Source organism: Gopherus flavomarginatus, chromosome 3, assembly GCF_025201925.1.
Source record: "Gopherus flavomarginatus isolate rGopFla2 chromosome 3, rGopFla2.mat.asm, whole genome shotgun sequence".
Taxonomy (NCBI): domain Eukaryota; kingdom Metazoa; phylum Chordata; order Testudines; family Testudinidae; genus Gopherus; species Gopherus flavomarginatus.
This window is the reverse complement of record NC_066619.1, coordinates 169,634,234-169,646,410: the sequence shown is the minus strand read 5'-3', so window position 1 is coordinate 169,646,410 and position 12,177 is coordinate 169,634,234. Positions and strand designations below refer to the sequence as shown.

Below are 12,177 nucleotides of genomic sequence, written 5' to 3'. Positions count from 1 at the left end.
ACATGAAGATGTGAAGTGCTCTATAGGCTTCATCTCAATTTGCTGGGAAATAAAAGTCCTAGGAAAGGCTTTGAGCAGAGGGTTCCTCTGGCTTGATTACCAAAGCGTGAGCTTTCATTAGTTACTAGCATTTCGCTCTGCTCAGCTCAGTAGTTTAGGATTTTGTTTTTTGTTGGTTGTTTTGCGGGGGGAGGGTGTTTTATTTTTTATATTGCAGTTTTGAAGGGTTTGTCTCTGTAGACACGGAGGGCTGGTGATACATATTCATGAAAGAGAAGTCTTTCCAGCCGCTGTTAACAGTGACAAAGACTTAGCTGTTTCACACAGCAAGCTGACTGGAATTGTGTGTGGGGGGCTGCATGACCAGATTAGTGCAAACAGCAAGCTTATTTCTCAAGTCGTTAGGCTTCGCCTTCCTAACAATTTCCCCAATTGTCATTTGTGACAAGGCTGTCATTAGGTGATGGCTTCTTTTGGCCATTTTCAGATAAAGATAATTTCCTTAACTTCCATTTTATTTGACAACAAGTAGTTTGGAACAGAAAGGAAGTGCTTCACTAGTTTATGGATTAGGAGTTTGTCACTTCAAAGGCATCTTTGATCTAAAAATATGTGCTGTACCAAATTCATTGTCTTTTTTTTAAAGATCTTTTAAATTTATTGATCTGTCTTTCAGTTATTCCCTCTTTTGCATCCAGTAATGGTGTGTGAAATGGTAGTTTTGGGAGAGGGAGGAGAGCTAGAATTGGCCCTTTTAAAGTCACTACAAGAGGAAAACAACAGGTGCTTTTGTACACCAAGTAGGGATACTATCACAATTCTGCATTTAGCCCAATATCCCTTCTGCTGTTATCACCCTGTGTTATACTAGAGGTATCAATTGGGGTGGAGGAGGTAAAAAGTTGGGACTTTTGCACTGTTCTTAAGGGAAGTAATGGAAATATTTTTAAACATGTGTTTCATGAGGAACAGCTTACAGTACACATTTCGCATCCACCAATCAGCCGCTTTTATCGAGCAACAAGAACATGGCCTATGAATGTGGTGTGAATATAGAGCAGTGTACCGCACAGTCTGTTGAAAATAGTCACCTGAGACACAGAGGATAGTCCAAAAGGGGCAGTAGACTCAGGTTGGGTTTGCTTGCTTGTTTGTTTTAACATTTCTGGTTAATAAAGTAAACAAAGTTTGAACAGTTTAGGGATGTTTCTGCCCCAGAATTCCCTTCCCTTATATCCCCTAGTACATAAAGTGGCCAGTTGCTCTACATTTTTGGTTTACAGATCGAGCTGACAATTTTATGTTCTCCAGAATAATGCTACTCATGCAAATATTCTTGCAGGCAGCCTTTTTTGGTTCCTATTGACAATGCAAGTGACTGTGTCAAAGAGTGAAATAAATTAGTGCAAGTTGTGAAGTGTCTTTACCATAGAGAAATTGTGCATATATGGCCAAATTCAGGAACGAACTGCTATTGAGGAAAATACTTAAGCACATGCTTAAAGTTAAGCATCTCTCATTAAATTCAGTATTTCTGAGTCAGTCACTTCTTCCCTTATGTGTCTTGTTTTGTGGATATAGCTATGGGTGAACTAATGGAAAAGGGAATATTTACATGCAACTGCAAGAAGGACAAGTCTTACATAGACATGGAGAATCGAGGGTGATTATTTTAAATCCCCACCTATCTTAATAAGTCTAACTCTCAAGGGAAATGTTTAATGAGGATACATTCTGGAGAGCAATGAAATCTAAATTTTTTACTGACCACTTTTCTTTTTAAGACCTAAGTCAAAGTGCTATGTGAAACTTCACCTGTTGGAAGTTTTCTTTCTTAGGGGCTTGTTAGTGTGGTGATGTCTGGTTTTCTCAAATAGAATCATAGAACTGAAAGTGACCTTGAGAGGTCATCTACTCCAGTCCCTTGCACTCATAATCAGGATTAAAGTTTTATGTAAATGTCTATTGTTTTTAAATTGCATGGATGTTCCCTAAAATTCAAAAGAATAATCTCAAATGTTCCATTCTAAATAGATCATTTCCCTTAAAGACTTTATTCCCTTAAAAGCTAAAACAGTTTTGAAATAAATCACTTGAGACTTTTTTTTGTTTTATTAATGCAGAACATTCTTGACGTTTTACTCAGTATCTGTGCCACACTGAAAAATATCTGAAGTTCTCTGAAGAACCATATGAAGGATCCCTAAATGTCCAGTGGCTATATTTACAATCCATCCCCAAAGCACTGTTTTTCAGTAATGGCCAAGGTGGATAACAGAGATTCTGTCTCCAATCTTTATTACATTAGTCACTTGAGCACTTTTTCTCAGGGGTCTATATGGCTCACCAAAAAAGGTGAAAAGGCCAGATCTGAATTAGGGATGTTTGGATCCAGTTTCTGATTCACCCCACTACAGAGATAGGAAGTAGACATCAAGTTTGGCTCCAGACCTGGATCTAAGCTTTCCCAAAGCATGGGTAAGTGCGATTAGATGAAGTGCTTTGTTTTGGGCCCATCTCTGCTTATAAGCAAGCATTAGACCAAATTCTGCTTTCCATTACACCAGAGCAAATCTATCTCAATAATGATATTACTCTAGGTTTACACTGGTTTAACTGAGGGGCAGAATTTGTTCTGTTTTAGTAATATCTAATCTATCCACATTAGCTTTTTCTGTAATGCTTATCTCTGTAGAGCCTAATAACAATCCCCTCACTGCTGTGAGCTGTTCCTGATCCCATTTCTAAACACAAGCACTTCTGCTTCAGTTTTGACTGGGGGTGGCTGTGCAAAGGGCGGCTTTTTTTTTTCCCTCTTCTCTCCTTTTGCCTGTTAATTGGCTGAGACCACCAGAATTTGGAGGACACAGATGTCACTGATAGTTTGCCTAGGGAGCACATTCATGCCCATCTGTTGCAGTCTAGAAGGCTGTTCGTGTATCCACAAGGCCTTCATTTAATTCTTGTCAGAAAGTAATGTAAATCCAGTTTACCTCAGAGGTCACAGCCGAGATTTATGCCAATGAGCCCCCTGCAATTTACACACACTGTAGTTGTATAGGATGAAAAGAGAGCCTTTCATGTTTGTGCATATTAACAAGAAAGCTTGCCTTTGGAGAGGCTTTTTTGATTGAGATTCTTCCTTATTTTAATACAGCCAATGCCAGTTGGTATACCCAGCTTTACAAAAAGAAAACATCTAATCTTTAAACCAGAGAAGTAAAAAAATAAAAAGCCCCTAGCAAATAGCTTTGCCATGTCTCTTTCATTATCTCTGACAAAGCAAAGCTTCCATGCACCAGAAAAAAAATAATACTCTAGTGAAACACAAGTGATTGTCAGAATATTCAGAAACTGAACTTGCCTGCTGCTGGGGATGATTGTAATAATGATGAGCTGAAATGCTCACTGGTGATATTTTTGTTTAGTCTTTGGTTGCTAGCGTGTTGCTTTTTCCAATGTAGAAAAATTCTGGGACATGAGACCAAATCCTCAGCTGCTGTAAATCAGCATAGCTCCGTTGAAATTAATGGAGCAACACTATTTGCATGAACTAGGGATTTGGCTCCAAAGTGTTGTTTGACGAGTACATAAATGCACAGAACTAGTAGTATGCATTTTCTACTTTTTTTTTAATAATCTCATTTTATTAAATTGGTTTTTAAATAGGAACTGAGAGACAGACAGTGCATAAAAACGTGGCCCTGACCGTTTGGATCTGGAAAGAAAAACAGACTGCTGTGGAAGTAAAAACACAACATCTAGACTTCTAAATTACACAGGTGTGGGGCCCAATCCTGCTGTTGATGGAAGTCAATAGGAGTTCTGCTAGTTCCTTCTAAAGGGGACTGGATGAGGCTCCTTAGATTTAATGGATGCAGATATGCAGCTAGAGTAGCTTTATAGTAGCTCCAGAGGGTCATGATTTCACTACTGCTCCCATTTAGTCAAGGGACTTGGAGCCAGATCCTCAGCTGGTGTAAATCAGTGCAGCTCCATTGACCACAATGAAGCTACATGCAGCTCTGCCAAGTTATACCAGCTGAGGATCTGGCCTATCATCTGTTGTCATATGTAATCTTCACAATGGGCAGTTTTATATATTCAGTTAATTATTTGGTTAGAACAAGAGGAATGATTTCTGCTGGCATAGCAGAAAATAGAAGGGGGAAGGGATAGCTCAGTGGTTTGAGTATTGGCCTGCTTAAACCCAGGGTTGTGAGCTCAATCCTTGAGGGGGCTATTTAGGGGTCTGGAGGATTGGTCCTGCTTTGAGTAGGAAGTTCCAACCCTGATATTCTATAAAGTATTCCTTAGCTCAACATACATCAGAATTGCCAAGCTGTGCAAAGGAAGAAAAGAATCTTTCAATTTTCTTGAATTAGAAGGCAGAGAAAAGTTAAAACGTTGCATTCTACTAAATGGAATTTACATTTAATTTTAATGGAAATATATTAAAAATAACTGTTTTCATATAAAAATAAAGGATCAGATTTTTTTTAAAGTTGTTCAAGCAGTTGAGAAAAAAAAATATCACCTAGATCATGAATATACAGGGAAAAAAAGATGAGAATGTTTTGCTACAGTGAGATGCGTCAGGGTGTCTGAGCCAGTCACAGAGGGCCTGATTTTTAGAGAAGTTGAGTACATCTTGCTCTAGTTAAATCAATGAAACTTGAGGGTGCGCCTTTCATGTATATCAGTTTTAGACTAATGCAGCCCCACTGACTTCATTGGAATTACTCTAAAATCAGACCCTAAATCTGCTGGTGTAGAAAGGGCTCTCAGCAATGTGTCTCAGCAGTGGATTTTGCTTTGGGGAAAATGCTTTCTGATGTGATTGACATGAAGATCAATATCACGTACACTGTGGCATTTAAACCCAGCTTGAATTTTCCATCAGTAAGGCAGGGTGCAGGGTGGGAGGAGAAGGAGGCACAGCTGACATAAAAATTAAAACAGTGTTTGATTTCTGAGTTTCAGTGTAGCACTTAAAATAATTAAAATGTTTATTTGAAAGTCAAAACAGTCCCAGTCATAAATAACTACCCCATTTCTCAATTGACTGTGCGGCATCCCAACTGAAATGCCCCTGGGATGAGGTTTAGTTGCTCCCTGTTGGGATTAATCCATAAATGCAGCCTCCACATGGAAATCATCAGGTCTTTGCTTCCCCTTCATTGGTCTCCCTGGAATTGTAGCATGGCCTCAATAAGATTAAAATTAGGATAATATATTTTCAGAAACAAAAGGCTGCGAAACTCTAATTGGGATTTCAGGACCGTAACAGTGTGAACATTTCCTAAACATTGTTTGCAGCTTCTCAAATGATTATTATGTTTGCTCCATTTTTGGAGTGTCTGTTGATTGCTTTTCAAAAATGGCTTCAAAACTGATTGCAGTCCGGTTAGGCGAAGCCCCAAATTTCCTCCTACCCACAATATAACTTAAAATTCCTTTCTTTTGGCAGGTTTTGTGATGTTCTAGCTCAGGGGTTCTGAAACTTTGTCACAGTACGGTCCACACCTTGCTAAAGAGATCATCATGTAATGGTGCTGCCGCGCCCCCCGCACCCTAGCTTCCTACTCTCACTCCCATTGTGTCGCAACTACAGCATTTGTAAGTACTAGGTATTTTCTGGTGTTTTTAATACAATAAAGGTTTTGTCCTCCTTGGGAAAAAATTAATTATACTGTCTTCTTTTGCTGTTCAATTCATCTCCTTCTCCATATTCTTTATTCGCCTATCCCCAGCTTTCCCTGGGACCAGATCGTCTTTTCCTCTTGCATGTTTCCCTGCTGTCAGATCTTCCTTTCTTCAGCACATATTGTGCAACCCCCCTGATTCTCTTCTCCTTTGCTCCTTGGCTACATTGCTTTTCCGCCTAATCACTTTCTTCTCTGTTTTCTTGCCAGTGCTAACCCAGCATTCTGATGCCCTTTCCTCCCTGTAGCTTGCTCCCCTGAAAATGCTGCTGAGCCACTTGGTTGTGAAGAGCCTTTTCCAATGATCTTGACAAACAGTTTGGCCTACAATTTCACTTGTCATTTAGAATTGAATTTTTTTTTTTTGGAGGGGGCGGAGAAGAGGGGGTTGGTTTTAACCCCAGGATGATTGTTGTTTGTTTTTAAGTTATCAATAGCTAAATTAGGGTTTAAACATGACTAGCTGACACGATGCTGAGCAGGCTTTGTGCCATATCTATGCGGGATGCACAGTTGTGGTCAGTATTCTATAAGTTAAATGGAGTCTTCACGATAATGTTTTGTAGTGAAGATCAGGCCTCCAAGCTAGACTGCGTCATTTAGTGTAGCCCTGTGTTGTGGGGTGATGCAGACCCTGGACGGACCACAGTCTCAGGGAGCATTAGCGCTCCCTCTTCCATTGTCTCCGAAGAGCAGCCAGCAGTCCCTCTGCCTGGGGAGCTAAGGAGATCACATGACCAGAAAGTAGTTCCTTGCCATTCCCCCATCCTCTGCTGGCAATGGAGCTCTGCTGACTCTTCTGCATGCTTAGGAGAATGCAGAGCACTGGATCAGGCCCATTTCTATTGCTACCATCGCTGATGAACACTAGGGAGAAGACAGCACTGGTGGAGTGGGGCAATCTTCTATAGACTTGCTGTGAAAAACCCATCCCTGTTCATAGACAGCCACCAAATTTGTGAGCATCTCATCCTCCACTGACTCACTTGCAAGCATTATCTGTTACAATGAATTTATTGAAGTCGTAATTCCTTCCAGTGGGTGTATGTGAAGTGAACAAAACTCCTGTTAACATAAAGAAGACTGGTGACAGGAGACTGTTCCAGAGGTATAGGACTTAAAACTGCCACTTGTTTCTGTCCTGAACTGTAACGCAAAAAGAACATGCTTCATAAATCAATGAAACCCTGAGTAATGTGGAAGTGATTTAAAGGCTCGTGTTTGTTTTTTGCAGCATTTAAGTGCCTTCACCAGAAGACCATCCTTTCTCTACCTGTAATCCTTTGCCTCATTCAATACTCATCTTCCAGCTTCTGCAACAAATGCAGATAAAAGATTGCACAGGCAACTTTATTCTGGTATTTCCTGACTTTTGAGTGCTCGACTTTGCAACCTTAATAATGTTTAATTCACATAGTTTATTGTGTGTAAATTCCAAACTGAAAAAAAACCCAGAAGTTTCATCAGGTGGCATGATACTGACATCCACATGGGTCATCAGCAGAACTGGAACCTTTAGAGCCACTACACTGACCTTTGCCAGTGGAGCTAAGGGAGTAAACGATAGCGGTAGCAGGTTGTCATCCTGTATGTGGACCTGTTCAGCGTTGGCGCAGAATGAGAGAGTTTGCCAGGGTTTCACGAATATTTGCTGACTGCTGAGAAGTGGAGAGACTCGGAGATCTTGGGTTCCATTCCAGGCTCTGTAGGGGAGTGTGCTCCAGTGAGCACAGACTTTTCTGCTCTGCCCCCCAAAATGTGATCATTTCTGCCTCATTCTTTCCAATGTGGCCCTGCCCTAATCCTGTCTCTTCCTCACTCCTTTCTCCTTGTCCCAATCCCGTTCTCCTCACCTAGCCAGTCCCAGCCTCCGCTCCTCAGGGTTTTCATACCAGTCCCAGTCTCCTTTCCCAGAAAGTCGTAGGTCTGTCACTGTAGCCTATAGGTGTAGGTATGTGCTAGGGGAAGCCTGGGTATAAGTGAAGGGAGTAATGCAACGAGCCTACAAAGGCTCAAGGCTTGTACAACAGTAGCTTAGCCAAACTAATTAAGGCATAGGGCCCAAAAATCCTTGGCATAAGTAGCCAACCAAGAGTAAGCTAGAGGATAAGAATCACAAAATAGAACGCTGTAGTAACTAAACTGCTGATAAATAATCACAAGATGGAATTTTTTTTAGGATATTTTAGTTAGGGACATCAGCTGATCTCTGATCACAAGAATGCCATGGTAAACTAATTGACACACATGCTAATAAGCATGTGGGAAAAGGATTAGTAACCTTTGGGAGACGAGTACCCCAACATAGCACCATGAGGAGCTATAAATAAGGAAAAGAGGCTGAAACCCCTACTGAATATGCATTAGGCATAGTGGTATCAGCATAATGCATTATGAAAGTTGTACCACAGCCTGTGTGCTTTGAGAGGGAGAGACGTAGCTCTTGGGAGATGCCAGGATGATGACCACTGGAGATGGTGAGGAAGAAGACAACTAACACTTCAGATTGTTTTGCAAGGGATGGGGATAAGTATATGGACAGGGCCGGCTCCAGGCCTCAGCACGCCAAGTGCGTGCTTGGGGCGGCATGCTGCGGGGGGCGCTCTGCTGGTTGCCGGGAAGGCTGCAGGCGGCTCTGGTGGACCTCCCGCAGGCGTGCATGAGGAGGGTCTGCTGGTCCCGCGGCTCCGGTGGAGCATCCGCAGGCATGCCTGCGGGAGGTCCACTGGAGCCGCGGGACCAGCGGACCCTCCGCGGGGACGCCTGCAGGAGGTCCACCGGAGCCGCGGGACCGGCGAGCGGCAAAGCCCCCCCGCAGCTTGCCGCCCTGCTTGGGGTGACAAAATGGCTAGAGCCGGCCCTATATATGGATGCTCCATTCATTTTATCTTCTTTCTGCCTGCTTTGCTGGGTTGGAGTGTTTGAGAATTTGCTAACTGTATTAATAAAACTGTTATAAACCAGAGTGTGTATGTTACATTAGAACCCTTTAGTGTGCATGGTTGCAACAGTAGTTCTGATAATACTGGGCCTGATCTTGATACAAGAACCTACCAAACTTCAGAGTGCTAATTAAGGAAACTAAATTAGTAATATAATCAACATGCAGTTAATAGATCAGACAACATCGCTTTGGACTTCCCATCCTTGTCTCCATGCTTCTCCTTATCCAGCCATTTCCAGTCACCCCATCTTTTTGATCCAGTCTCATTGACCAGCAAGTCCCAGTACCTTTCCTTCTAGCTCATCCAATCTGTCTCCCTCCCCCAATCTGTCCCCCAGTTGCCCCTTCCCCATGTTTTCCAGTCTCAATTTTCCTTCTCAGGCTCCTTGTCCAATCTCAGTGTTTGCCCCCCAGCTCTTTGTCCCAGTTTCTACCCAGGTTCCTTATGCCAATCTATCGCTCGCTCCCCTTGCAGGTCCAGCTCTTGTCCCCTCTGTATTCGAATCAAACAGCTTTGTCTTCCAAACTGCCTGGGCCTAACGGGGGCGTCATTGACAGGCCCAGCCTGTAACAGCCCTGAGATGCAATTCAGGGAAAGCCCTGCTCGGTCTTGAGTTGGAGCAGGCCTGGTGCAATTGGAATCTTTGGGGAATTTCACTGCTAAAATCAAAGTCTCTTCTGAGTAGGAGTCAACTTCAATTTTTCAAAGGCTTATAACTTGGCCAAAGTTTGGAATATTTTCATAGGGTCATCAAAAGGCTCATCCCTGATACAAAGGCCACCCCATGCCAAACTTCAAGTCCCTGCTCTAAAATGGGGGGCACTAGAAGTTCTCAAAGTGAAGGTCACCAAAATTTAACAGGGGCAAAACAATGTATCTTTCTCTAATCTGATTCTTGGAAATGGCCAAACCATTTCAGCTGAAATTTTTCTAAAAAAGTTCAGTCTGAGGCAGACTGCCAGCATGGAAAATTTCAACCAAAATGGTTTACATTTGGCAAAGTTATAAGCAACTGAAAATGGGATCTTATAATAGGAAATGTCAGGCAATCCTAATAATAGGCAGTGCTACCAGCCCCTCCTATAATATAAAAAACAGTCCTCTTGTTCTACAGCCCTCTATGTTCTAAGGTGGCTGTTGTAGCTGAACTAATTCCATAGTTTTCTGTAATTTCAAACTAGATATTTTGTGTATAGTTTGTCTGTGTCACACTGTGGTGACAGCCATTGAAGCAAACACTAGTATCTCTAGATATAGATTCTGAAATCTTGAATGCCGGGAAAGATTCCTTTCAAGATATTATTGAGAGAATATTGTATTTGGGGATTAGCAGTGTGTTGTGTTGATTAGACAAGTTGTAGGGAGGATGCATAAGAGAGAGCTGCATGCTAGGATGCCAGTGAGTAAAAATTATGCAGCCTAACTATTCCCTGCAGGCTCCAGTAAGCATATGCCATGTCACCCAGCAAGTGTTTGAAAATGTGGCGCTTCACTGTCATTCTGTGTTAAAAGGTCTGCAACTCAGTTCAAACTAAAAGCACTTGACTGTGTGAGTCTCCTAAGTGAAAAGGGATTCAGTGCGCCCCAGCTAGTCACTTCACTGCTTGTGATTTTATGGCTCCATTGAAAAGCAAGCCCTTTCTCTCTGCTCTCTGGTACCTCAGAGATGTTTGCCTTGCACAGTTTGTCACAGAGACCCTGCAGTTATTTCACACACTCTTCTAATAAAGTCTTTCGTGGCTGTCATGTATTTCCCCTATTATCTCTCCCTGCTTGAGTCTCACAGATAATTGATGATGCTTTAGTTAATCATCTTCCCTCTCTTTTGTTCACCAGGTACCTCAGCCTTTTCATTTAGAATTTGTGTCTTTTCCTAGGTAATTGATCACTGCTCACTCAGGGACGCCCGATTCCCAGCAGAGTGGGAGCAGGCATCATGAATAATCAAAAAGTCGTGGCTACACTGCTTCAGGAGTGCAAGCAAGCTCTGGATGTGCTCTCATGCAAGATGTCTGATGCATCGGAGGAAGACAAGAGAGAGTACCAGCAGTGCAAAGGTGAGGTCTCAATGAGAGGCCCCAGGAACAAGCCAGCAGATTGCTGTGAACTTCCTTGCCACAGTGACACATCCCCATTCCTGTCCTATTTTTCTTCTCTCAGCAGATGAGTGTCAGGAGATGACTGGATTTCTAGGGCATGAATGGGATGTGGGCTACAGGCAGGCACGGAAAGAAGCCCACTTTGTTGCAGTGAATTGCTGTCAGTTCCAATTTTAGGCTTCAGTAAACATGAGCCTATAAGGAACAGTTTAGTTTGGAAAGAACAATGCCCAAAAGTTTGCTGATGCACATAAATTTCAATTATTAAAAAAAAAAAGATGCAACTTCTGAATGCTGGTACTTATTTACTTTCCTTTCACTAGGAATTTGTCTGTTGCTTATGTATTTAACAGTTTCTCCTCATAAAAAAACTCACCATTTGAATCTCTTTCTTGTAAAACATGCAACCCCTCTACAAGTGGTGTTCCAAGAAAAACACTTGCAATATCCATATTGCAAGAATAACCTCTGTCATTTAATATTTGGAATAAATACATACAAAATGAGTGCTAAGATGGAAGAGTTTTACATTGCCTGTACTATGGAGAAGCTAGCATTTATTTCAGCATTGTGTGATGGTTGATGTTCTGAATTATTTCAATTCCAGTGAAATTTAAATTTGCATTAGACACAAGAACCTGCCAAATGTTACTGATAGTTCTGTTCGCTCTGTAATAAGCTTTCTAAGGGGCTACCCAACCTTTTATTTTGCACATAAAGAAATCTTTTGAGTTTTCATTACTGAATTTGTTTTCTGAGTGTCTTTCTTTCTATCACCAGCTAGAGAGTATGCCTATTCTGTTTTGCCACACAGAAAAATCACTCATGCCGTGAATATAAAGGAAAATATTAATAGTTGAATCTGAGATTTTTAAAAAACACCAAAAACATTTTTTTTAAATAGAAGAGTGCATGTGCTTTTCGCCAACTAGTTCACTTGTCTGTAGTTGGTACTATATGCTTTCAGTGCATTCTCCCCACTTTGCATGAGTGATTCAATCATCATAATATTTAGTCCATTCTTGACCTATTTGGTATTCTAGTCTGCTTGGAACAGATTTGCAAACCCATGATCTTACTGGGAGGTCAGCTGGCTATCAAGCACCTTAGTTTCTGAGCATGACTGTGTTTGAGGGTGGTGGATAGGTTTCTGTTATAGATACAGGAAGATTTTTCTGTTTCTACAAAGGGTACTTTGTTTTCTCATCACAAATTCCTTTAAGCTTTATCACTCTTTAGAATGGGCTCTTGAACTCCTAATCAGGTAACGCTTTCTTCTTCATCCTTCTCTTCTTCTTTTCTCCTATTAAATGCCACAAAGCATGAGAAATAATCAGCTTAGTTCCAGATAAGGTAAATCAGTGCCCTTATAGTTACTAAATTAGACATGGCCCTTCAGGTAAACTGCTTCAGGAAGTGAGTGATCAG

At 41.6% G+C, this 12,177-nt stretch overlaps 1 protein-coding gene across 5 annotated transcripts in view; it reads left to right on the top strand.

Annotated features, from left to right (window-relative positions):
- ALPK1 (alpha kinase 1) overlaps positions 1 to 12,177 on the top strand; it is an 83,417-nt gene that overhangs the window by 26,015 nt on the left and 45,225 nt on the right. For 3 of the 5 annotated variants that reach the window (XM_050943983.1, XM_050943982.1, XM_050943985.1), the window contains exon 2: positions 10,528 to 10,707. In XM_050943983.1, coding sequence (XP_050799940.1) covers positions 10,587 to 10,707 — 121 coding nt within the window. In that variant the 5' untranslated portion in view covers positions 10,528 to 10,586. Of the gene's footprint in view, positions 1 to 5,470; positions 5,620 to 10,527; positions 10,708 to 12,177 lie in introns of those variants that run through there. The other 2 variants (XM_050943984.1, XM_050943986.1) reach the window with 2 other exon arrangements.